The sequence below is a fragment of the Pan paniscus genome, chromosome 12 (genome assembly GCF_029289425.2).
Source record: "Pan paniscus chromosome 12, NHGRI_mPanPan1-v2.0_pri, whole genome shotgun sequence".
NCBI classification, from domain to species: Eukaryota; Metazoa; Chordata; class Mammalia; order Primates; family Hominidae; genus Pan; species Pan paniscus.
The window spans coordinates 20,464,545-20,491,320 of record NC_073261.2 but is presented as its reverse complement, the minus strand read 5'-3'; the positions used below and the strand labels follow the sequence as shown (position 1 = coordinate 20,491,320).

Below are 26,776 nucleotides of genomic sequence, written 5' to 3'. Positions count from 1 at the left end.
AAGTGCTCCTCTCACCTCAGCCTCCTGAGAAGCTGGGAATACAGGGATGCATCACCACACCCAGCTAATTAATTTTTTTTGTAGAGATGGGGTCTTGCTGTGTTGCCCAGTCTAGTTTCGAACTCCTAGCCTCAAGCAATCCTCATGCCTCAGCTTTACAAAATGTGGGATTATGGGCATAAGTCAATCTGCCCAGCCCAATTTAATATTTAACGATAACATATTTTGCTTTTTAAATTAGAAAGTGATAAAGTTTTTTCTCAAAAAATATTAGATGGGCCAATTAGAATTCCTCGTTTGGGAATTGGAACTAAGAAATACTGAGGATGAGGCAGTTCTCAACGGTAGTTGTAGTTGAAACTCATGAAGTAGAGCAGGTTTGGGTAAGGGTCAAGACCAAGTTATGAGCAGAAACTGAGTCATCAGAAGTTATAAAGTGGGAGAAAGTTGTAATGGGTGGAGAGACGGGAAGCTGGTTAGCAGAGGAAGCCATGCCTAATAGATATGTGAAAAGCAGCTGAGTCCTGTAAGTGGTGGAGCTTTGGAGCAAAGACACATCCCTCCTGCTGCTGAGTCCTGGACCCTGAGATCCAGCGGCCCCTGGGAGGTCTGGACCAGTGGTGGCTCCTCTTCCTAGTTTTCTATGTGATTGCATTTCCTTTATTGTCCATTGTGAATCTTCACAGTAAGCCCCTTTCTTTGGGGCTAGCTTGAGGGACTCTCTGTTCCTTGCAACCAAATACTGGAACAATACCCTAGAAAGCTCTCTTCTACAACAGGATCAAATCCCTGGTTTTATTAGAAACACATATTAGGAATAGTTGAAGTGGATTGGCTTGGAATTAATAAAACTCAATATTGTCTGCTAAGAGGCAGACAGGATGTTACGAGACAATCTGAATGTATGATAAAGAGGCCCCACACACCTTTTCTCATGAAGGAGGAAATTGACTGGTCCATGATAGATTTGGAAACTGTAGAACGATTTGTCATGGGATTTTCTTTCATTTTCTCAAATGACGTCTCCTGGACAATTTTATCTAGCACTGTTTCATCCACGTTCTTTCCCATGAACTGCATCACCTTCCGAATTTCATGCTTTGGGTCCTGCGGCAAGGGTAACATTGGACTGGAATGAATGAGAGTATCATAAAGAAATACTACAATTCTCTGGGATGTCCTTTGAAACAACTTTGAATTTCTCTGCACCTGAAGGACCACTTTAAAATGGTTCTTCTGCAGAGCCTTCACTCACCCTCTTTATGTCCTCATAGAAGAGGAAGAGAATCTGGTGTCTGTCTTTCATCTCCCACCATCCTTTCACATGGTCAAACCAGGAACCCCAAACCACTGAAATAGACACAGGAAACAGAATGGTCTACATAGGCATCGCACAAAACCTTCTGAGTATTAGGGATTTTCCTGAAGTGAGTTAGAGAGAGAAAACCCAAATTCTGGATTAGATATGTCCTAAGGGTTCTGATCTGTTTGATTTTGAGGGTGGTGTAGATGGGGTCAGCCTTAGGGTTACTTGCCCCAACATCCTCCCTAAAGTGGCTTCCTATTATGTGCAATCACATAGGGACAAGGACACCTTTTGGAAGAGGATGGCTTTAATTAAAGACTTTGAATCAGGTGGAAGATGTTTGCTGAGGGCTATGGGCATACACTCAGAAAGTGGCCAGCTTGCTCTGCCCAGTCCCAGTCTGTGGTAGGACACACCTGATGAAGTACAGGCATTCTAGGGGATAAAATGCTACCTGTGGTTCCCTAGACCCAGCCTAGCTGGAGTGAGAATGCAAGGGTGTGAAGGATGTTCCCGTACCTTTTCCATTGATGAAGGTTTCAAAATACTCTTCCCAGGTACCAGGGTCCGGAAGCATGTGGTTCATCCTTTGGAAATGGTAGTAGGAAACCATACAGTCTTTGGCATTTCGAGCTACATAAAGGAACTTTGGGGTAAGAAAAGAGGTGGGTAAAAGATGGTATAAAAAGTGGGCTTTCACAGAGTTCCCTTAGGCGGAGCCATCCTGAGGGTTGCTGTGCACTCTGGCTCAGTTCTGCAGTGCTGGCCCTGCGACTTGGCCTTGTGACCTCCCTCTTCTTTCTGTCTCTGCTTTGTCACCAAGTCTGCTCTCTACTTCAAACTCAGTCCTTTTAATTAGCTAATCAATTAGGGATTGGTGAGGATTAGATTGCCTGATTGCCCCTTTGGTATCAGGAGCAAAGTCTTTTTCTGTAAACTATGACCTGCCACTTGAATAGGAGACTTCCACAGTATCAGCGTAAACTGATGACCCCTCGCGCACCCTCCCAAAGATGCACAGAAGCTTCATGTTTAAGAGTTTGAGCCACACAGCAAGAAAATAGCTCCTATTTTTCTCCTGGCCTCCTCAGCTTGAATGATTTCCATCTCTAATCATTTCAGCTCTGCCCCTACAAACATTCCTTCAAGTTCCACTTTGCCCACAATTTCACATCCCTCCACCCTCCCAACCTTTCATTTTACCAAATCTGACCTTTTATCCAGTACTCAGTTCACATTTTAATGGCATCAATGCCAAATGGGCCTCTTGACTATGCATCTCAGATCTATGACCAGCTATTTCAATGCTGTGCTTTTTTATTCTTTCACTTTTAAGTGGTTCTCAATTGGGTATGATGGGATGATTGTATCCACTAGGGGACATTTGGCAATGTCTGGAGACATTTTTGGTTGCACAACTTGGAGTAGTGGTGCTACTGGCATCCATGCAGGGGCCAAGTATGCTGTTCAACATTCTACAATACACAGAAGAGTCCCCCTGCTCCCACCCACAAGAAAGAAAAATCTGCCCCAAATGTCAGGAGTGCTGTATTAATTATGTCTTTTATATTCTGTATCTGATGCTTTGACATCCTGGGGCTTTGCTGACTCTGGAGGAACTGCCTACAACACCCCAGAGCCTATACCCCCAACACTTCCGCTGTTGGGCTTTTACACACTGGGCCATTATTCACCTGCCCTGACCATCCCAGGGTCAGATACCAGACCACTAGGCCAAGCCCCTGTGGCTGAAAGCCTGCTCCAGTGGTTCAAACTGGCCAATCCCAAGCCTGCCTACCTTGCCTCAACTATTCTTTCCGAAAGAAACCACATCAAGGCTCTTGCCCATGTCTTCTACTCACTGTCTCTTCCTCCTGACCTATCCCATTGCTTCCCTGTGAGGCTCTGTGTGACATGCCATGCCTCCTGTTCTAGGGATCTGCGAGGACACACTTCTTCCTTACGACAGTCACCACTGTACCTGCATGTCTTGCCATGCCTGATTATATCAAGTCCCAGGCCCTTTAGAGCAAGTGCTAAGGTTGAGAAACCCTGCTCCTGAAAGCGTTGACTCTGTTGCTGTCTACTAAGTCCTACTCCCCATCTTCTCTTCTCCAACTTACCAAGCTGCCAAGCACCAGTAAAGAAGGTTTTAAGAAATGCTGATTTAAAAAATTCCCCTAGTTTCTAAATTTTTTATGCTCAGTTTTCTTCCTCTTCATTGCTGCTTGATAATCCTTTTATTAATCCCTCCCGTGCTCCCTCTCTTGGCTCTTAGCTCCAGACACAGGTCTCTCCTCTCTCCTCAAACCTTTACCCTCAAACCTTCCTGTCTGAGTTCACTAATTCTCTATGCAGCTGTTCTGCACTTTATCCTATGCTTGAGTTTTTAATTTCCATGATTTTATATTTTTTTGTTATAGAAATTCCATTTATTTACTTAATATTTCTGTGTCTAAAAGTAGCATCTTATTTCTTTATTTTATTTTTGATACACTTTTTCATTTATTCACACAACTTGAACCTTCTTTTATTTCTAGAGTTGATAATTACATTGTCTGAAGTTCTTGAGGTCTGACTCTTCCATGGGTTCTTTCTGAAGACTGCATCTCATGGTGGCTTGTTCTTTTGTGTATTTTGTAATGTGGGATGGTGAGCTCAAGTGGGGATCCTATGGGGGTCTGAGTTGCAGCTGTGTCCCTCCAGAGAGGACCGGGGAACACTGGCTGTGGGGACCACCTTGTGTAATTTCTCTGCTTGTAGTTTCTTGGACAATGCAAGGAGTGCAATTTTGAATTTCAAACCCTGAGAGAGTAAACCTGTGGCTATACATTCTCAAGGGAGCTGAGCGCCTAGGTCAAGGCAGAGTGGTTCCCTAAGGTCTTCCTCTGCTTCCTCCACCCATCCACTGAGGATGTAGCCCTTCAGTGGTCCCAGCTTTGGCTCCTCATTCTTCTGGTTCCTTGTGCCATGGGCTTTGACCCTGTCCCTGTGCAGCCATTAAAACTTAAATTGCTGGATTATCCAGGTCATCAGATTTCCCCAGGAGAGTCCCAGTCTCAATTTGCCTGAGTTTCAGTTTCCTCTGCAGTTTCTAAACTTAGGGACTTTATTTTGATCTCAGTTATGCATTAAAAGGAAACTTGTGATTTTTTAATGCAGTAATCCTGGATGTTCTACGTATAAGGGCTTCAGGGGTTCAGAACACCTGGTTTGCCATAATTCTGGAAATGGAAGTTTTTGTCCCCTTATCCAACATTATTACTAAAAGGACTGAAGTCATTTGAGTCCTCCAACTTCACTCCAGTCCCCTAGCAACATATCTTTCTTAGCCCTTCTTTCCCCTTCATTCCTGCCTTTAAGGAAACAGTGCCCCACTTTCTCACCAAGGCTGGCAGCTCAGTTTGTACCCTTGACTCCACCTGCTCTACAGCCACTTCCGTATTTACTCAGCAAGGACGTGTCTAATGCCCTCTATGTGCCAGGAACTTACTAGGCACTGGGGTGCATACAAATAAAGTCACAGAATAAATAAAACGAAGAACTCAGAGTCTACCAGAGGCAGAGGTGGGGTGTCCTCAAGAGCGTTGCTCGGCCTGTTCATCTGTTTACCCTTTGGGGAGAACTTTTTTTTTTTTGAGACGGAGTCTCGCTCTGTGGCCCAGGCTGGAGTGCAGTGGCGTGATCTCGGCTCACTGCAAGCTCCGCCTCCCGGGTTCACACCATTCTCCTGCCTCAGCCTCCCGAGTAGCTGGGACTATAGGCGCCCGCCACCGCGCCTGGCTAAGTTTTTTTTTATTTTTAGTAGAGACGGGGTTTCACCGTGCTCTCGATCTCCTGACTTTGTGATCCACCCGCCTCGGCCTCCCAAAGTGCGGGATTACAGGCGTGAGCCACCGCGCCTGGCCCCCTTTGGGGAGAGCTTTAGCTTTTTTCCTCTCATTCTTCCCTCCCTGGTCTGTTAGAAAACCTCCCCATGGCCTGCAGCCTGGAACCACCATCTTCTCCCCTTCATTTCACAGCTACGCTTACTGCACTCACTGCCTCCCCATGTCTCTAGTTCCCTCCAAACATTCAGTCTGGATCCTGCCTTCATGTCCTATTTGAAACTGTTCAGGTGAATGTCCTGCTGAATGTAGAACTTTATGTTTTCTCTTTGCTGGTAAGCATCAGAGACAGTGGAGGGGCAAAGGTGATCACGAATGCTCTGCGTTGGGGTCTGCAGGACTCGCTTTGGTTGGCTTACTTTCCCTTCTGTCACAGGGAGCTGTTGGTATCTTACCTTGCAGTTGTTTTCCCAGAAAGACGGTGGCAGCAGCTGAGTGGAAAGGTGAGTCTTTAGTATCCGTGGAGAGGGCATTGCTTTGGCTTTTTCCACACCTTTAAAATAGTTCAAGAGGAAACATCTGCGTAGTACAAGCACTACACGGGGACCTCATGATCCAGGCTCTGTCCAGGATATCCCATCACCCACCTGTCTTTCTGCTAGTCTCTTGACTTTCTTTTGGGATTTTACAATGGGATTATTAATATAATTTTCATTTTTGTAGAATCACACAGCTTGAGTCCTGGATGGGGCCTTAGAGTTAATTTACTCTGTCACTTTAAGGATGAGGTGACAGAAGGTGAGAATGGGCAAGTGAAGTCCTGCTGAGGCAGAGTCAGCCAGGACCAGAGAAGAGAGGACTCCCTCACCTTCCTGCCAGCCAGAGATGACCCCCATGTGCCTGCAGCAGGCTGTCTCATGTACCCGGCCTGTTTGCAATCACTTGTTTCATCTCTAAAAACATGTATACTTGCTGGCCTGTGAGTCATGATTTCTACTGTCTCATTTTTTTTTTGAGACGGAGTCTTGGTCCATCACCAGGCTGGAGTGCAGTGGTGCGATCTCGGCTCACTGCAACCTCCGCTTCCCAGGTTCAAGCAATTCTCCTGCCTCAGCCTCCCGAGTAGCTGGGATTACAGGCGCTTGGCCACCACACCCATCTAATTTTTCTATTTTTAGTAGAGACAGGGTTTCACCATGTTGGTCAGGCTGGTCTCGATCTGGTGACCTCGTGATCCACCTGCCTTGGCCTCCCAAAGTGCTGGGATTACAGACATGAGCCACGGTGCCCGGCCTCTACTCTCTCATTTAAAAGCCTTAATGAGCACTTTGTGCAATCATTGTGTTAAGCTGAGGTTAGGGGAAAAGGCAACAAAGACAAGAAAAACACAGACCTTCTGCCTAAGGAGCTTCCACTCTAGTGTGGGAATCAGAGGCTCATGCGAATCGTGTCAGAGGAGCTGGGTCAAGTTAGTGCAGAAAATCTCCTTCCTCTTTGAGACTGAGTAATGTTCCATTGTATATCCACATCTTGTTTATCAATTCAGCCATTGGTGGACACTTGGGTTGTTGCCACCTTTTGGCTATTGTGAATAATGTTATTTTGAATGTAGATGTACAGGTATCTGTTTCAGACCCTGTTTTTTTTTCTTTGGGATATATACCCAGAAGTGGAATTGCTGGATCATGTAGTCATGGTAATTTTTGTTAAATAAAAAAGTGTTTTGGTACTAAAAAGAAAAGTTGGAAAACCACCTTTAACCATTTTTGAAGTCCATATTCCTTAGAAGAGCTGCAAAGCTCTCCTGCCTCTAGTCTCTTTTCTCAGCTCCACCTCTACGCCAGCTCACACTCTGTCCTTCCACATGCCCTGGTCCTGCTGCCCCACGCCCCTGTGCCTCCCTCTGGCTCTCATTTCTACACATCTGGACAGTCCCACTCACTCTTCAAGGGTCTCTCCAAGTACTTTCACTGCTGGAGACATGGTGGCCTGAACATTATGAAGATCTTTCCTGTTAATCACACACCTGCAGATTCTGATTAAAACACCAAACATATCATTTAAGTGCATAATCAGGCTCATAAGAAAATAAGGGGACCCTCCAGGGACCAAAGTGAAGAGGGAGGGAGCTGCAAGATGGAGAAGTGGGCAAAGGCTTTGATGACAGCTGCCCTGAGTGGGTTCACCCTCTGGACACCCAGTGCTCAGTTCAGTGACCTCTGCTCAGGGAAGAGGCTGGTAGCCCTGGACTTTAGTGAGGCACAGATTAGGAACAGAGACCCATGCATTAGCCGGAGAAACTCAAATGTCTGCTACCTCAGTGAAAGGTGAGAGAGAAAAAGATCACCTACTGCCAAAGAGAGGTAAGGTAATTTCCTTGCCTTGCCTCTGGGTGCAGAAAAAGAGGCTTTCTTGAGAACTCATAACCACAATCCTGTTTTCATACTACATGCATGGATATGAAATTATACTACCAGCTTGGACCAGAAGTTAACTTAAACTATTCCAGATTGGAAATGTTCCAATGTAGGTGTGAGATCAAGACAGGGAGAAAAGAGCTTTTTATACAAAATTACAAAACAAATGAGGGAAAAGCCCTATGAACAAGAGCTAGAAAAAAACAGGTGGAAGAACTAAACCCCTAGTGACCTCAGTTATTGGGTACCTAATAGAGAATATAAATAACTATGTTTAAAATATGCAAAGAAGACCAGGGGCAGTGGCTCACGTCTGTAATCTTGGCACTTTGGGAGGTTGAGGCAGGTGGATTGCTTGAGCTCAGGAGTTTGAGACCAGCCTGGGCAACATGGTGAAATCCTGTCTCTAAAAAAAAAAAATACCAAAATTAGCTGGGCATGGTGATACGCACCTGTAGTCCCAGCTGCTTACTCGGGAGGCTGAGATGGGAGGATCGCTTGAGCTCGAGAGATTGAGGCTGCAGTGAGCTGTGTTTGCACTACTGCACTCTAGCCTGGGTGACAGAGTGAGACCCTGTCTCAAAAAAAAGTGCAAAGGAATAAAAGAGAAAGTTGAAAACATGAGCAAGGAAACAAGAGACTACTAAAAAGACGGGGAAGATTTATAAAGTGTTTGGACATGAAAACCTACAATGAGTAGGGTTAAATAGCAGAGCTTATATAGCTGAAAAGAAAAATAGTGGCAGAGCTAAAGAAGCACAATGTAGAGAAATGGAGATGAAAGCTATAAGAAACCTTAGCAGACATAGAGGACAGAAGGGAAGGTTATGGATGGAGTTGGACTGTCAATCCCAAGCTGGGGAGCAAATTCAGGGAATCTGCCAGAAAGTGAGATCTGCAGGCTGGTTGATTTCCTTCCTGGTACTCGCGGCTCTCCTCTTTCCTATTACACCTGATTTAATGCCCTGTGGGCAGTAACCACTTAATGCCTAAAAGAGACCCAGTCTTCTTTTTTTTTTTTTTTTTTTTTTGAGACGGAGTCTCGCTCTGTCGCCCAGGCTGGAGTGCAGTGGCGCGATCTCGGCTCACTGCAAGCTCCGCCTCCTGGGTTCACGCCATTCTCCTGCCTCAGCCTCCCGAGTAGCTGGGACTACAGGCGCCCGCTACCACGCCCGGCTAATTTTTTGTATTTTTAGTAGAGACGGGGTTTCACCGTGTTAGCCAGGATGGTCTCGATCTCCTGACCTCGTGATCCGCCCGCCTCGGCCTCCCAAAGTGCTGGGATTACAGGCGTGAGCCACCGCGCCCGGTGAGACCCAGTCTTCTAATTGGGAAATCTGTACTCAGTCATTATGGTCCTTAGATGACTCACAGTCATCCTTCCTGCCCATGACAAATAAGAAGGCCCACTCCTACTCCTGATCCAGCCCTGTTGGTGGGCTCAGTCCAGCTCTAACTCCAAATTTTTCTGCCAAAAAACCCCTACAGGAGAGAGATACTGTGGAGTCGGGGCTTGACATAAAGCAGTTGACCAGTGTTTTCTTTTATGAACATAGGTACATTGTACATTCTGCCCCCCCACACCCTCGCCCCACCTCTCTCTTATCAATGATTCAGAAAATCCCCATGGGGTTGCCTCACCCGCCAGGAATACCACGATGGTTGCTCAGACTCAGGGTGGAGAAGCACAGCGTGGAGAGTGTGCATGACACAGCCCAGGCTGCAGGGCCCATTCCCAAGCCCACTAGCTTGGAAGAAGGGGGAAAACGGGGTCACTTTTGGCCTTTGTCAGTTGCACTAAGATTTTAGCCTTGGGATTTGAGCCAAATTGCATGTGGCTGTGAGGGATAAATCAATTCAGCCAATACTGTAGAAACAGCCCCATGGGAGTACAAAGTTAAACAGAACTTGTTTCTTGCCATCAAAGAGTTTGCAGTCTGGCAGGAGACAGAGGCAGAAAATTAGTAATGACAACGGTTTATCATTTCAGGTGTCACCTCCAGGAACGGTTCATTGGCCATGTTCCCCTCACCCTGCCAGTAGCCCTCCATGCTTGTTGTTATATCATCTGCATTGGTTTCTTCCATGGGACTATAACTTATTGGGGGCAAGTAGGTGTGAGGTCTTATGAGCAGCATAGGCCCTTGAGCATAGATGTTTGCTGAAACTAAGTGGATCATTCCTAGATTTCACCTATATACAGTTCACACACACACATGCATATGCACACACATGCACACAGGTCTTTTCAAAGTCTTTCCAAACCAATTCTCTGTGGGTCACAGATGTAATCCCTTTTGTCACAGAACGGCTATGAGGCTGGGAGTTGATGGGAGAGCAGAAGGGGGCCTGGAAGGGAGACTGACCATGCAGGGCACAAGCTCGTCCATTGTCCCGTAGTGTCTGACCACTCCAGAATGCTCCAAGGGTGGTTGAGACCTTTGGCCGACAGCCATGAGTCTATGTCAGCAACTGGTCTCCTCCCAGTGATGCTCCTCATCTCGACTGGCAGGGATTATCTACTCTGAAAGAAAACCACTGGCTGGGCACGGTGGCTTACGCCTATAATCTCAGTGCTTTGGGAGGCCGAGGTGGGTATATCATGAGGTCAGGAGTTCGAGACTAGCCTGGCCAACATGGTAAAACCCTGACTGTACTAAAAATACCAAAAATTTGCTGGGCATGCTGGCAGGTGCCTGTAATTCCAGCTACTTGGGAGGCTGAGGCAGGAGAATTGCTTGAACCCGGGAGGCAGAGGTTGCAGTGAGCCAAGACCATGCCATTGCACTCCCGCCTGGGCAACAGAGCCAGACTTTGTCTCAAAAAAAAAAACCAAACAAACGATCACTGCACAGCTGAGTCTCCAGCCAGCATTCAGCTCTCTGTGGCTGGGCAGATCATAAAGCCTGAGACTGTTTGTTATTCTCAAACAGGGCACCTTGGTTCCTAAAGAGGCCAGGGTGCCTCTGTATGACATGCCAAGCTGGCCGTTTGATTACCATCCTTTCTCTGGATTCTACAGCTCTATCCTGGTTTTTATGCTGATTTAGTAATTGAACACTCTGCTCTCTACTGCTGAGAATACTTCATTAGAAATCTTGCTTAGGCCTCTCCTCTTTCTTTAATCTCTCAAATTGCCAGAGGTAAGACACTGGGCAGCGGCAGGGGCAGGAGGTAGAACAAAGATCAAAAGCTGTTCTTGGGCTGGGTGTGGTGGCTCATGTTTGTGATCCCAGTGGCTTGGAAGGCCAAGGCAGGAGGATTGCTCGAAGCCAGGTGCTTGAGACCAATCTGGGAAACATAGTGAAACCCGATCTCTACAAGCAAAAAATTTGCCAGGTGTGGCGGTGTTCACCTGTAGTCCCAGCTACTCAGGAGTCTGAGGTGGGAAGATTGCCTAAGCCCAGTAGTTCCAGGTTGCAGTGACCTATGATGGCACCACTGCAGTCCAGCCTGGGTGACAGAGCTAGCCTCCATCTTTAAATAAACAAAAAATGCTGGTCTTAGATAATCAGGGAACACATGGGGTCATGGGGCCTGGAGAAGTGGTTAGTAAAGATAGCTAACATGTAGATAGTATCCTCTGAGTGTCAGGCACTGCTTCAAGCTTTTTACCTATACTGAATTTGTTAATGCTCACAACAACTCTTTGAGATAGGCCTTGATTCTATCTACACTTTGCAGCTAAGGAAACTGTAACACAGAGAGGTTATGTAAACATTGTGAGGTGAGTGACAGAGTCAGGATTTAAACGTTGTGAGGTGAGTGATGGAGTCAGGATTTAAACCCTGGTAGTCCTTAACTATTATACCATCCTGCTGCTCAAGGAACAGAAGACCAGACACACACAAAACAGCAGGTCCTGATGGTGCATGGAGTGAGATCATGGTTAAGCAGGCAGAGGCTGGCCTGTCTATGGGGTCAGAGCCCCACAGGTAGTTCAGAGCAGGGCGGGAACAGGCACTGGGTTACAAAGCCAGTAGTTACCTACCTAGTGACCATTTTCTCTTCTTCGAGAGCCAGAGGAGCCAGAGGGGCTGGATGGTAGGATCATAGGGGAAAGCAAAATCCTTTAAGGCTATTCTGACTTGGAGACACCTCCTTCCACAGGTTACAAGTGTCTTGTATGCATCAGATCAGGGAATTTCTATCTTAGGACATTTTTAGGGATTTATCAGACCTCTGTCTACAGTTGCTCCAAGTCTAGACTTCATGCTAGAGCTGCATTAACTACATTTTCATAGCTTCAGCTACTGTGCTCCCAGCTTTCTATCACATGGATCTCTGCAATGCTGTAACTTAGGGAAGTAGGCCTTCCTCCTATCCTTGTTTTGCAAAATAGTTCCAGCAGCTCCAGTTACCTGAAATATAGCATTCTGGTTATATTTTTTAGCTTTATTTTTTGATGTGAAGAGAAACACTTCTAGGTTGAGCATTACCTGAAAAGTCTTCTCTGTTGAACAGAAATAATTGGTTCCAAATGCAATGGGGTGTGTGTGTGTGTGTGTGTGTGTGAATTATCGATTCTTGGATACCCTCCTGGCTGCACTGGGTTTTATCAGGTTGGGGTACAGATAGAAGAAGGAATAAATGGCTTACAGTTTTTCACATCTTCAATGTGATCTACAGTTGCACATGATCAGAGGGAGGGCTTAAGAAGAAAATAAGGCAGAATCTGACCCTAGCACACATCCTTTTCATTTGGTGATTCACTTTTGGTAAAAAATCTTAAATAATATGTAGACAGGATGAGAGGAAGATAAAAGGAAGAAACATATGACAGTGAAAATGAGAGAGAAAGAGAAGAGGAAGGAGAGAGGGAGGGAGAGAGAGAAGAGGAAGGAGGGGGGGAGAGAGAGAGGAGAGAAGAGAACAGTGAGAAAAGACAGGGGAAAACAGAAGAGAGAGGGAAAGAAAGCAGGAAGAGAGAAAGAGGGGGGTGCTCTCACCAGAAGGTTGGGGTGGCCGAGCCCACTCAATGAAAGGATGGCGGTGTTGGATTATGGCTCGCTGGCACTTCTCCACGTCCCCATTCTGTTCAATCATATCCACAATTTCCTGAATCCACGTTGTCCCTGAGGCTCAGAAAGGAAGGATGAGAAGCAGAAATCTGTTAGACAATCTTCCCTGAAGAGTCCCGAGTAAACAAAGAGGATGTAGAGCCTTGGTGTTTGCATCAACCTCCCCTTGGGTCAGAATCCTGTTTGCCATGAGTGATAGAAGTCCATGAGGGATGGGCTTTGGATCTCTGTAGGGAGTGGAGCAGCACAGGCAAGGGTCTCTCCACCCAAGACCAGTGCATGGTAGAGCATAGCAGCTTTCCTGGAAAACTCGGATATCAGGCATCCTGTGTGAGCCCTGAGCTCCAAAACCCATTGTGGAACAATAAGAAGGAGCAGGTTTCCTAAGAAGGGGAATTCTAACTTAAGTGATGAGCCTGTGCTGGCTCAGCAGGTCTTTGCTGTCCCTCCTACCCTGCAATCACCTGCTTTAGGGTAGGTGCAGATGAGGAGATCATCTGGTTTGGCCTCGAAGCTCTGGATCTGGCTCCAGTTGTCCACAGTTGCAGGCTGCAGGAGGGTCCCCTCCACCTCTTTCAGTTTTATCTGTTTCCCCAGGTCTGAGGTCAGGGCCATAGTGTCTCAGGGTTGGGGTCCCTATGAGAAAAGAATAGAGGAGATTTTTAAAGAAGTTGTGGTGAAATATACATAACATAAAATTGATCATTTTAACCATCGTTAGGTGTACAGTTCAGAGGCATTAAGTACATTCACATTGTTGTGCAACCATTATAACCATCTTTTCTAGAATTTTTTTCATCATCCCAGACAGAAACTCTGTATCTATTAAACAATAATTCCCATTCCCCCTCCCTCAGCTCCTGGCAACCACCATTTTACTCTCTGTCTCTATGGACTCTATATACCTTATTTAGGTGGAATCACATAATATCTGCCCTTTTGTGAATGTCTTATTAATTAAGCTTAATCTTATGCTTAATTGAAAGTTTGATCCAAAGCTTAATCTCTTCAAGGCTCATCCATGTTGTAGCATGTGATGGGATTTCCTTCCCTAGTTCACTGTAGATATACACCTTTCCTTTTTTTTTTTTTTTTTTTTGAGACAGAGTCTCACTCTGTTTATCCAGGCTGGAGTGCAATGGCATGATCTCTGCTCACTGCAACGTCTGCCTCCAGGGTTCAAGCGATTCTCATGCCTCAGCCTCCTGAGTGGCTGGGATTACAGGTGCCCACCACCATGCCTGACTAATTTTTGTGGTTTTAGTAGGGACCGAGTTTCGCCATGTTGGCCAGGCTGGTCTTGAGCTCCTGACCTCAGATGATCCACCCACCTCGGCTTCCCAAAGTGTTGGGATTACAGGCGTGAGCCACCGTGCCCAGCCTATATTTTGTTTACCCAGTCATCTATTGATGGAAACTTTTGGCTGTCATGAATTAGGTCTCTGTGAACATCGATGTACAAATATCCTTTGAATTATTGCTTTCAATTTTTTTTGGTATATACTCAGAAGTGAAATTGCTAGATCATCTGGTAATTCTATGTTTAATATTTTGAGGAAATGTTACAGCATCTTCCACAGCAGCCGCACCATTTTACATTTTTACAAGCAGTGCACAAGGGTTCCAGTTTTTCCAAATTGTCATCAACACTTGTTGTTTCTTGTGTTTTTTGTTTGTTTTTTTGGTTTTGATAATAGCCATCCTAATGATTGTGCGGTGATAAATAGCTCATTGGGGTTTTGATTTGCATTCCCCTAATGACTAATGATGTTGAGCATCTTATCATGCTTATTGGCCATTTGTGGGAGAAATATCTGCTTTGCCCAGTTTTGCATTGTGTGTGTGTGTGTGTGTGTGTGTGCGTGTGTGTGTGTGTTGTCATTGTTGTATTGAGGGAAGACTTTTAAATGCACCAAAAAGAGAAAGCAGAAGATGTAAATCACTGTTACTCAAGGATAACTGGCTTGGCTACTGGGGTTCCGGAAGACATTTATTACTACTACTACTAATGAAATAGTAGTTAAAAGCTAACATTTATCGAACACGTCAATTTGCCAACGCTGGGCTGAGGCCTTGTATACATTAATTTATTTTAACTTTTGCTGAAAATGAGTGATAGAACTTCGGAGCTGAAAGGGTCCTTACAGAAAATGTAACAGTACATGCTTGCTAGAGGTTGAATAAAATAATCTGGCCCAGCTGCTTCATGGAATGGTTGAGAAAACTAGGTGCCCAGATTAGTGAGGGCAGTTTTCATGGTGGCTTCTGCTTCCAGATTGAGCTGAGCCCTTTAAGATGAAGACAATTTTTGGAAAACGAAAGACAAATTATTTATGAAAATTTTCAAATATGAGAAGCAGTTGTATTGTATGTATAATACATCAAAGAAGGTGGAGTTTGGACAGTACTCCTGAGATTATGGTATGATCAAATTCAGGAGAGGAGGGATAAGAACAAACATTTCTTGCAGGCCTTCTATGTTAGGTCCTTCATGGACTTTTCTTTTTCTTTAATTCATATGACAATTTTATTAGGAAGGAATAATTATCACCCTCATAAATGTGAGGAAGCTGAGAGTCACATGATCAATAACTTGCCCAGGATCGCAGCCAACATCTGTATACGAATCCTATGTTCCTTCTTTAAAAATTGCCTCTTGTTTTTTTTTATTGTGAATTTAAAGTTATACATTGCAGAAACTTTGGAAACAGTCCAAATGTACAAGGAAAACATCTATCACACAAGAGTTGTTATTATTTTGATGTATTTCTATCTGTCTTTTTCAAATGTATATTGTTGTAGGCAGAATAATGGCCCTAAAGATGTCCACGTCCTAATTCCTAATACATTACATTGTGTGGCAAAGGGCTTTGCAGATGGAATTTAGGTTAAGAACCTTAAGGCAATGAGCATGTCCTGTATTATCCAGGTGGGTCTAATGTGACCACAAGGGCACTTAAAAGTGGACAAGGGTGTAGAAGAGCAGTCAGAGAGTCGTGTGGCTGAAGAAGTGGCTGGAGAGTTTGGAAGCATGAGAATGACTCAACTTGCCATTGATGGCTTAGCGACAAAGGGGAACACAAGACAAGGCATGACCTCCAGAAGCTGAGAATGAACCTCAGCCAATAAGCAAATGGGACCTCCATCCTACAGCCACATGAATCTGAATTCTGCCAACAACCAGAATGAGCTTGGAAGGGATTCTTCTTCAGAGCCTCCAGAAGGGAATGCAGCCCTGCCAACACCTTGATTTTACCCAGAGACACCTGTTTGGACTTCTGACTTACAGAGGTGTGAGATAATAAACTTGTATTGTTTTAAGCTGCTAAATTTTTGATAATTTGTTATGGCAGTGATAGTGATAGAAAACTATTTATACATAGTTATGAACAAAAAGTATACATATATATAAACATAAAACTACAAAACACTTTTTGGATACTGCTGTGGTTTGGTTGTAGTTAGTCCCCACCAAAACTCTCTGTTGAAGTTTAACTGCCAGTGTGGCAGTGCTAGGACACGGGGTCTTGTGAGAGGTGTTTGGGCCATAAGGGTGGATTCCACATAAGTAGATTAATGCCATCTCCCAGAAGTGGGTGAGTTTGGTCCCTTTAGACATGCCTGCTTGCCTTTCTATTTCTTCACCATGTCTTGATGCAGCATGGCCCTCACGAGAAGCTGAGCAGATGCCAGCACCATGCTCTTGGACTTTTCAGCCACCAGAATCATGATTCAAAATAAACCTCTTATATTTATAAATTACCCAGCCTCAGGTATTTTGTTATAGCAACACAAAATGGACTAAGACGGACATTATCATGGTTTGAATCGTGTCTCTCTAAGTTCGTATGTTGAAGTCCTAATCCGTAGTATATTAGCATGTGGCTGTATTTGGAGATAATGTCTTTAAATAGGTGATTAAGTTAAAATGAGGCCGCTAGGATGAGACCTATTCCAATCTGGTATCCTTGTAATGAGAGGAGATTAGGACACACAAGGCAACACCAGGGATGTGTGCACATGGAGGAAAGACCATGTAAGGACACAGTGAGAAGGTCCTCCATAGGGTGGGGGTGAGCGGATGGTGAGTCCAATTCTGGGGTTGAGTCTGATGTATTTATGGGACTTCCCAATGTACACCTGTAGGCAGGTGTACATGTGAGCTTAGGGCTCTGGCCTTGAACTAATGCCCTGAGAATAATTCACGCAACACATTGACCAACTCTGTGGTAGGCGTTGTGCTCTGGGCAGGTAGCTGATGTCCGAGGGCCTGGGCACAGCTGTGAACATGTGTGGAAGGGCACCTGCTGCTGCTGAGGACCAGGGTGGTTAAGGGCTTGGCTGTCCAGTGAACTATGGATCCCACCGTATTGCTCTTGTTGGAGGCCTGCACGGGGAGTGATAGAATCTGGCTAAAGCTGGGAGAAGGAGATGCAGCAAGAGATTGAGGCAGCTGGGTAGTGCAGTGGGAGCAGAGGGATCTGCCAGTTCCCACAGGAGAAGTCCCAAGTCCTTCTCACCCTCCCCAGGCCCCTCATTGCTGGGCCACATCAGCACATGGTTCCTGCCCTTGGAGAGTCAGGCATGTAGACACATACATTTCCCCCTTGAGCAGCCAGCAGGGACATTTTCATCATATCAGGCCAGATCACTATGGCCTCCTTTGTGGAGGCATCCCTGACTCTGTAAACAGAAGTAATCACTCCTTTCCATGGGATCCTATAGTATTTTGTGTGCGAATTTTATAGTTCTTACTCCACGTCCTACAATTACTTGCTTATAAGTCTGGACCCTTGGAGCACAGGATCTGGTTCAGTCCCCTTGCAGGCCCAGCATGTGTCTTAGTCAATGGCTGGCATAAGAGGAGGGCTGTCATGGAAGAAGAAATAGTCTTGGCCAGAGAAGTTGAGCTGGCCCTGGAGGAGGATGGGACAGGGAGGGTATTTGGGAAAAGATCAGGGTGGGAGACAGAGATAGTATTACAGGAGAGAGAGCTTTTGGAGGTGATTTGAGGGGGGTCCTGAATTTCTAGGTCTGAATTTTTAGGCTGGAGGCTGTTAACAAAACTCTTTTATATTATTTTATCAGATTCTTAGGATCTTTTCTGGTTTGAATAAATGCATCTATAAAGTCACACCTATGTGGCTAAAGGTTAAAAAATAAATTAACGAGTTAGGTACAGAATTTCTTTTAAGCCATATTCTTACCTTCAAGTTCCAGCTGAAAGTCAGCAGCTCAAAGGCCCACTCAAGGGTCAGTGGGCACGGAAAGGACTTTCACAGGAAGCAGACGGCAATTGCAGAGGCTCAAATTACTACTGTGTCAGAGTTACAGGGGCGCTCAGCAGGTAGCCAGCACTTTGGGAGGCTCTCAGCTTCAGTGTGGGAAGTTGAAGCTTTTACTGGAAGAATCCGGATTGAACAGAAACAAACCCTGTGACCTGGCCCTGGGAGGGAGAACTTCTCACTGTACCATGATCACTCATGTGACCCTGACTGCTGTGCAAATACCAACTCCCTCTAGTTCATATGAACTAAGGGCACACTCTACTCCTCCTCTCGGTCACCAGCTAGAGTTTTTCACATCTTTCCTGGCCCTCAGCTGCCTGGCCCCTCCCTCCTCCCACTGGCCTAGAAGCTTAAACAGGTGGGGGCTGGGGGGAAATGGAAGGTTGGCTCTAGGACCAGATGCATCAGGCTTCAGATAGGCTCCTGCTTATTTGGTGAACTCCCTTTTCCTTCCTCCTTAGCCTGAGATTTAATTTCTGCATCTATGAAGTGTGGGTAATACTGCCTGTCTCCAATCCATGCTTTAAGATTGAAAGCAACAATGTTGATGAATACACTTTGCAGAGCAAATAGTAAGTGCTTAAAACTGCTGGTTCTTCTTTCCTTTCTTCCCAAGTTGTATTCATCCACACCGAAAATGCAGAGAGGATAGAACAGAAGTCTAGAGCTTAGGTGTGTACTTATTTATACTTTGCCTTATTGTACAAAAGGTACACTTTAGTGGAGGCAGATTATATTCCATGGTGTCTTTGGTTACCTGGGAAATTAAATGGATCAAGTGTTAATGATCTCTGAACTGCTACTCTTCTGCCAGCCCCAACCTTGTATCTACCCCAGTGCTTTCCTTTCTGGAATTGAAGCATAATTCTGCACCCCATCTGCCCTTCTTGCCAAAGCTTTCCTTGTCTTCTTTGACCCTGAACCTCCTAATGCTTCTTTGCCGACACTTCTTCTTCCTCCTTGTTTCCAAAGGGCTCTTTTTTTCCCAATAAATTGAACTTTCTTTCTTTTTTTTTTTTGAGACGGCGTTTCACTCCTGTTGCCCAGGCTGGAGTGCAATGGTGCAATCTTGGCTCACTGCAACCTCCGCCTCCCGGGTTCAAGCGATTCTCCTGTCTCAGCCTCCTCAGTAGCTGGGACTACAGGCGTGCGCCACCATGCCCAGCTAATTTTTGTTTTGGTATTTTTAGTAGAGACGGGGTTTCACCATGTTGGCCAGGCTAGTCTCCAACTCCTGCTCCCAGGTGATCTGCCCGCCTTGGCCTCCCAAATTGCTGGGATTACAGGCATAAGCCACTGCACCCGGCTGAACTTTATTTTTCTACTTCTGCTCTCTTCCCAGTTCCACTTATCCCAGTGCTGTCAATTTTCAGCCCCATAGGGCTGATTCACAGTTCTTAGTGCAACCTCACATTTTCTCTGCAGTTAAAGTCCCTAAGTCTACTAAAGTGTCTGCCAGTATTGGTGCCATGCTGCGCTGCATGCTGCATCTCCCTGCCTTTGCTGTCTGCATGGGTCACAGTCTCTACAATCCCAGAATTTACAGTTAGTAACCACTGCTAGTATCTGCTTCCTCCACATTTGTGGAGGATGAACTGGGATGTTGCACAATCTTCTAGCAGTCTCCTTATTTCTGGTCTCTTCCCTACTAGTCTCTCATACTTTCAGCATATAAATTAAGCTCAGCTCAGATCAGGCTATCCTTTGGTTGTTTATGGCTCAAATTCTGGGTGCTTCCACTTGGAATTCAAGACCTTCTAAATTCATTAATTCTTATTTTTTATAAGACAGGGTCTCACTCTTTTGCCCAGGCTGGAGTGAAGAGGCATGATCATAGCTCACTGCAGCCTTGACCTCCTGAGCTCAAGTGATCCTCCTACTTCAAGCCTCCTGAATGCCTGGCTCAAGGCCTTCTTTAATATAACACCATCCCCACCATGGGCCCCACACACCAGGTGAACTGAATGACTTACTGTCCCCTGTATGCATCCTATAATTTCCTGCCTCCCTGGTTTACTCCTGTTTCTCCCTGCCAAAAATGCTCTTACTCTTAGCCTGGCACACTGCTGCGCACCTGTAATCCCAGTTACTTGAGTCCAGCCTGGGCAACATAGTGAGATCCCATCTCTAAAAAAATGTTCTTACTCTGTTTCCATAGAGTCAGATTCTTCAGCTTTGAACCCATCTTTTCCTTGAAGCCTTTCCTTAGGTTATAGCTGGAAGCAATCTCTCTGTGAACTACCATATGCTTTTTTAAAAATAAGTTTTATTGAGATCAAATTCACATACTGTGCACTTCACCCAAGTGTACAGTTCAATGTTTTTAGTTGTGCAACCATCATCACACTCAATTTTGGAATATTTTCATCACCCCAAAATGAAACCCCATGTTTATTAATAGTCATGCCTAATTCCTCCTACCACCGTCTCCAGCTTTAAGAAACCAAAATCTACTTTGTGTCTCTATAGACTTGTCTATTGTGGACATTTTATATAAATTGAATCATACAGTGTGTGGTCCATAGGATTAATTTGGCCTTCTCTTACAGCAATTTTCTGTTTTTACTTTAATGAGGAAATTAACTACCCTCCCAGTGTGTCGATTGGGGCCTATCTCTAAGACCACCTGTACCATGTACCCATTCAACTGGATTAATATACTTACTGAATGAATAAACAAATGAATGAAACAAAAACTTTAGTTTTCACCAGGACTGGGACTTGAATGAGGGAACTAAGGTGCAAAATGTAAGGAGACACTCGCTCCAGGGCCGTGCAAGAGAATGAATGCCTCCTTCAATGCTATGCCCTTACCTCACCCTAGTCCCTGCCCTGGTTTATACATAATCCATCCACATGGATTTTTCCCTGATTTGTGATTCATGTACCTCTGGAACTTTCTGAGCTGTTTCTGAGAACCAGGTAAAGTGTGCCCTCTTTGGAGTTAGGGGAATGTCTACACGGCAGCCTCTGTCCCGCTAGAAAGACCAAAGTCACCATTGCCTCCTGGAAGAGTTTTGTGAGGGATCTGATCATGGTTTTCAATTGGGAAAAGTAGCCAAGCTGCTTTGTGCCACTAGCACAAAGTGGAAGGTGCCTGTGTTCCAGCAGGCTGGCTTTGAGGAGCAGCAGGAGCAAAGGTCTCCCCCCGGGACATAGCCATTCCTTCTGGGTGCTATGTCCTACAGCTGCAACTGCTTCGGGCAAGCTTTGTAACACTTGCCTCAGTCACACAGATCCTTTGACCAAGTCCACAAGAGAGCAGATGAGCTCTTTCCTGCAGGTGGTGAGGTACTATGTGGGCAAACTCTGACTCCTTTGTAACTTCATGGATCTCGCTTATTATCCAGGAAACTGGCTCAGCATTCTCCTGGCTTGTGCTCCCTTGTCGTTTAAATTTTTTTCCTTCTGTTTTTGACCATCCGCAATTCACATAATTACATGTCTCTCAAGCCATTTTTCTCACTTTGCAATGCTCATTGGCTTTAATTCTCCCTTTCTCTTTTCTTGTCTAATTCTTGTCCAGTCACCCAGGGAAAGACAGAACAAGTCTTTTTCTCCCTCACTTTCTACTATCTCCTTTCTTTCATATTCTCCTACTCATCCTTCCATTTGCTGACCCTGGCCCCACTCCAGCCATGGCTGATGGCTGTTGGCATGGGGATGTGGCACATTTGTATTAAGGAAGAGAGAAATCCTGAGACGTGATTGACACAAAGTTAGAAATAATGAAGAATCACATTGCATTAGTTTCCCAGGGTTTCTGTACAAATTGGGTGGCTTAAGCTACAGAAACTTCTTGTTTCACAGCTCTGATAAGTAAAAGTCCAAGATCAAGGTGCAGTATGGGCTTCTTCTCGAGCTATGAGGGAGAATCTGTTTCATGCTTCTTTCCCAGCTTCTGGTGGTTTGCAGGCACCACCCCAATCTCTGTCTTCATTGTGTGTGTCTGTGTCCAAATTTCCCCCTTTTATAAGGATATCAGTCACATTGGATTAAGGCTCACCCTAATGATCTCCTCTGCAAATATCATATTTCCAAATAAAGTCACGTTCACGAGCACTGGGAGTTAAGACTTCAACATTTTTGAGGGGGACTCAATTCAACCCATAACACGCTAATATCAGTTTTTGGAGCTTTGAAAAATAGACCCCAAATGTCCAACAACGATAGACTGGATTAAGAAAATGTGGCACATATACACCATGGAATACTATGCAGCCATAAAAAATGATGAGTTCATGTCCTTTGTAGGGACGTAGATGAAGCTGGAAACCATCATTCTCAGCAAACTATCGCAAGGACAAAAAACCAAACACCACATGTTCTCACTCATAGGTGGGAATTGAACAATGAGAACACATGGACACAGAAAGAGGAACATCACACTCCAGGGACTGTTGTGGGGTAGCGGGGGCGGAGGGATAGCACTAGGAGATATACCTAATGTTAAATGACGAGTTAATGGGTGCAGCACACCAACATGGCACATGTATACATATGTAACAAATCTGCACATTGTGCACATGTACCCTAAAACTTAAAGTGTAATAATAATAAAAACAAAACAAAACAAAACAAAAAAATAAAAGTTTCTTTCAAAATTCCATGGTAGTTTTCAACTTCATTTACCATTTTCTCCAGCTAAATTGGCAGTTTGTTTTAAGGCACAGACATTCAAGTAAATACAATAATCTGTTTCATTTAATAGCTAGTTTTGCAGTAGCGTTATCTTTTTACTTATGATTCATTTGGAGTGCCTGGTGTTTCAGCTACCTTGTGAGTTCATTGTAGATATTACTCTAATCTTGAGAACCTAGTACTCATTTCAGCATTGTTTCTTGGGAAAATATCTTTCAAGTTTCAAAAGACTGAAAGTATACTTTGAGCGCAGTCAATTTTTAAATGGGGGCTTCCTGTGCAAGTTTCTGGGTCTATCATATGTGATAATTGAACCCTTCAAAAACATAGAAAAGTAGACCTATGATAGTCCCAACACACTTTAAGGATTTCTCAAATTAATAAATAATGTTTTGTACGTATGTTAGGACACTGAATAACTGATCATATAGTGAGCGAAACAGCATATTACAAAATGATGTGTTTGGTGTGATCCTGTCTTTGTAAAAAATGTTTTGTCCATCAACAACTGTATGGAAAAAGATACACCAAAGCCTCTACCCCTGTGTTAGCCATACTCATCTCTTGGGATGAGATGTGTCACTGTGGGTGGGAATGGGGGAAGGATGTGGGAACCACTTGTCGAATGGGATTGCATTCATCCATTTTCATACTGCTAAGAAGAAATAACTGAGACTGGGAAATTTATAAAGAAAAAGAGATTTAATGGACTCACAGTTCCACATTGCTGGGGAGGCCTCACAATCATGGCAGAAGGTAAAGGGGAGCAAAGGCACATCATACATGGCAGCAGGCAAGAGAGCATGTGCAGGGGAACTGCCCTTTATAAAATCACCAGATCTCATGAGACATATTCACTATCACAAGAACAGCATGGGGAAAACCCACCCCCATGATTCAACTACCTGCCACCAGGCAAGCTACAAGGTGAAAGAAGATAGTTGTAACATAGCAGTTGTTAAAAAATTTGTATCCAGATTATATAAAGAACTCCTACAAATCTATGAGAAAAAGACTGATAGCCAAATAGAAAAGTGGGCAAGAGACCTGAACAGGTACTTCATAAATGATGATCTGACCAATAAATACATGAAGATGCCAACATCAGTAATTACCAGAGAAATAAATCAAATCAAGTAATTAAATAAGCTATTTTATTTATGTATTTATTCATTTTTTTAGACACAGTTTCACTCTGTTGCCCAGGCTGGAGTGCAGTGGTGCAATCTTGGCTCACTGCAACCTCCGCCTTCTGGGTTCAAGCAATTCTCCTTCCTCAGCCTCCTGGGTAGCTGAGATTACAGGTGCGCACCACCACACATGGCTAATTTTTTTGTATTAGGGGTAGAGACGGGGTTTCACCATATTGGCCAGGCTGGTCTTGAACCCTTGGCCTCAAGTGATCTGCTTGCCTCAGCCTCCCAAAGTGCTGGAATTACAGGCATGAGCCACTGTGCCCGGCTCATGCTATTTTAAATAAATTCAATTGAAAATTATATCACAATTCAGTACTACTACCCAAACACCAGAATGTCTAAAATCAGAAGGTCAGGATATGTAAAATTTTAGTGATGATGAGAAACTAGGATCCAATTACAATTGCTGTTTCTTTCTGTCTTTCTATGTTTTCCACATGTTCTACTCAATTTATGTTCTTCTCAAATCAGAATATAATGATATTTTTCTACAGAGCAGATTCTTGTTTTCTTAATGCTTTCCAGCTCAGCAACTAAAACTAAAAGATGGGCAGAACGGAAGGATGTATCCAAATAAATATGGCGGGTTTTAGACTGGTTCTTTAGAGGGCATGGGGCAATTAACAGACCCAGGTTATAGAGGGTAATTTAAGGGGCAGAATTTTTGACTTCTGAAAAGAACTTCAGCAGGAACAGATTCTGGGTTGCAGCATCTCAGCAGGTAGAGTGTAGATGACTGTGACATTGGGTAGCTCACTGTCCCACTGAACTGTGATAGTCTTAAGGGGCCAATGACAGGGTCTTGGTGGCTGAGCCTATTTCTTCTGTGTCAGTTCTTCCAGGACTTCCTACTCTAATATACTTCTCTCCAGAAATTGTTATAGTTCTTGGTCATCCAAGTACACAGTGGGCTCATACAGTCCAGTATTTTATCTGTAGGTCTACTTACCAGATATAGATGTCAGCCAATCTAAGTGGGTTATTTTGACACTATAGTTACTGTTCTTCAAGGTATCCATGTTTCAGTAAACAAACTTCTGCATTTTATTGTTTAGTAGCTTTTCTTTCAGTCAAAATATCTCTGTATGATATTAATGATGATATAATATGTCTTACTATACAACTGGCACAATTCTAGGAATTTCACATTTTTATTACTTCATGTAGACCTCTAGTAACCCTGTGGGGTAGCTGCTATTATTATTCCCCTGTCATGATGACAACGAGGGGTAAATACCTTGCTCCAGATCACAGCTGCAGAGCATGGGTTTGAACCCCAGAAGGCTGCTTCTCTAATTGAGGCTTTTGAATACCACATCACTCTCCATTTTAAGGCCACCTGCTATAGCTTTGTTTCCTGGTGAATGTAGAGTAGTGGGACTGGCACCAACATGAGATGTATTCCTTGCTGAGTCATTTCCCTCAAGACCAGGCCTCCAGGCTGGATTTCTGGAGGCAAAGGGCCTCAGCTACTTTCTCACAGCAGAGCTTACCCCTGAATCCCCTCCCCAAATACCTGAGGGTGCTCTGACCACATGTTTAAAACAGTTATAACTCGCTCTCTCCTCTATGGAAGTTTGCTCATCCTTGGGGTCTCACATGTTAAGTGTAAAGGGTAATTTGCTGGTTGAAGGTGTGGAGCAGTATCACTTTTTGAAGACATTTTTCTTACTAGCCAAGGTCATCTGCAATTTATTCTTGTCTTTTAAAGGGCTGAGAATCCCATGCGCTTATCAAATTAATAGCATATTTTATATTTAATGTTTTAATTCATTTCATTTAAAGGACTAAAAGAAAAGCTCATAAGTGGGAGCTGAACAATGAGAACACATGGACACAGGAGGGGAACATCACCCACCAGGGCCTGTTGCAGGGCGGGCGGCTAGGGGAGAGATAACATTAGGAGAAATACCTAATGTAGATGACTGGTTGATGATGGGTGCAGCAAACCACTATGGCACATGTATACCTACGTAGCAAACCTGCATGTACTGCACATGTATTCCAGAACTTAAAGTATTAAAAAAAATACTATTAGTAAGAGATAAAATGGTACAGTTTGAAGGGCCTTTGGTAATCTGATTGAAAACATTAAAATGCATGTGTATTTTTTTCCAAAAAAACAAAAAATAAAGAAAAGTTACAAATACATTCTCTCTCTGTCTGTCTCTCTGTCTCTCTGATTACTGACACTCGGCATTTAAGGACAAGTGGTGTATCATCGGGTGAGGAAATTAGGGTCCAGTTCCTGGTTTTGCTGAAAGGGCCATTAGTCAGGTCTCGCTTTTGGGCTATCTGAGTACCCTGACTCAGGGTTAACTGGCAGCAGGAAGGCCTGATTGCCATTGGCCCCACCATCGAGGTGTGTGGCCACATCCTGGCAGAGCTGCAGCTCCTATGTTGCTGCAGCTTTCTTCTCCAATAACTCATTTTCTGGGATCACCTTATCAGGATGCTGATTAATGAGTTTACCTTTGATAGCATTGGCCACACCTAGGTACAAAATCAGGGTTGGAGTTTTGTCCTCTGGGGATAAGCACACCCAGGGTGAATTCATTCTCCAGAGTGGGAGGAAATCACTGAGTGAACAGCTTCTGTGAAAGTCGTGCCACAGAGAAAGGGCCATGTGCTATCCTCAGTTCCTGTGAGATTTAAGGGGTCTGCCCTTAAATCTCCTTCTCATGGGGATGGCTACTAGTTTCAATGTTGATGCTGGCATCACGATACTGTTACAGAAAGCCGGAAACTTGGAGGAGCCTAGGAATTCTATAAAAACACGCAGAAGGGCACAAAGGACTCTCCCTTCAGAGATAAAAGAGAAGGCATACAGAGATACTGAGATTTCCATAGTAGATTAGCAAGGATCACCATTCATTCATTCATTCACTCATTCATTCATTCATTCACCATTCATTTATCACCAGGCATTGTGTTAGGAACTGAGAAAACAAAGAAATAAGAGCTTTATATGATTTATGGAATTTAGCACTTGTGGATTTTGCTTCTTCCCTCTTTATTTCCTTATAGTGATGAGATACAAAAATCTCAAAATGAAAGGGTCTGCAACCCCAGTCTTAGGG

The 26,776-nt window shown here is 44.3% G+C and overlaps 1 protein-coding gene across 2 annotated transcripts in view; it reads right to left on the bottom strand.

Moving 5' to 3' along the window:
* The window catches only part of SULT1C2 (sulfotransferase family 1C member 2), a 28,352-nt gene extending 2,198 nt beyond the window's left edge, over positions 1-26,154 (bottom strand). Inside the window, exons 1-7 of one of the 2 annotated variants that reach the window (XM_003804668.6) lie at positions 17,779-26,154; positions 13,036-13,207; positions 12,500-12,625; positions 5,589-5,686; positions 1,826-1,952; positions 1,256-1,350; positions 927-1,107 (exon numbers count right to left, since the gene is read on the bottom strand). In XM_003804668.6, the coding sequence (XP_003804716.1) occupies positions 927-1,107; positions 1,256-1,350; positions 1,826-1,952; positions 5,589-5,686; positions 12,500-12,625; positions 13,036-13,186 (778 nt within the window). In that variant the 5' untranslated portion in view covers positions 13,187-13,207; positions 17,779-26,154. Of the gene's footprint in view, positions 1-926; positions 1,108-1,255; positions 1,351-1,825; positions 1,953-5,588; positions 5,687-7,861; positions 7,957-12,499; positions 12,626-13,035; positions 13,348-17,778 lie in introns of those variants that run through there. The other variant, XM_063594706.1, reaches the window with a different exon arrangement.
* Positions 26,155-26,776: the final 622 nt, after the last annotated feature.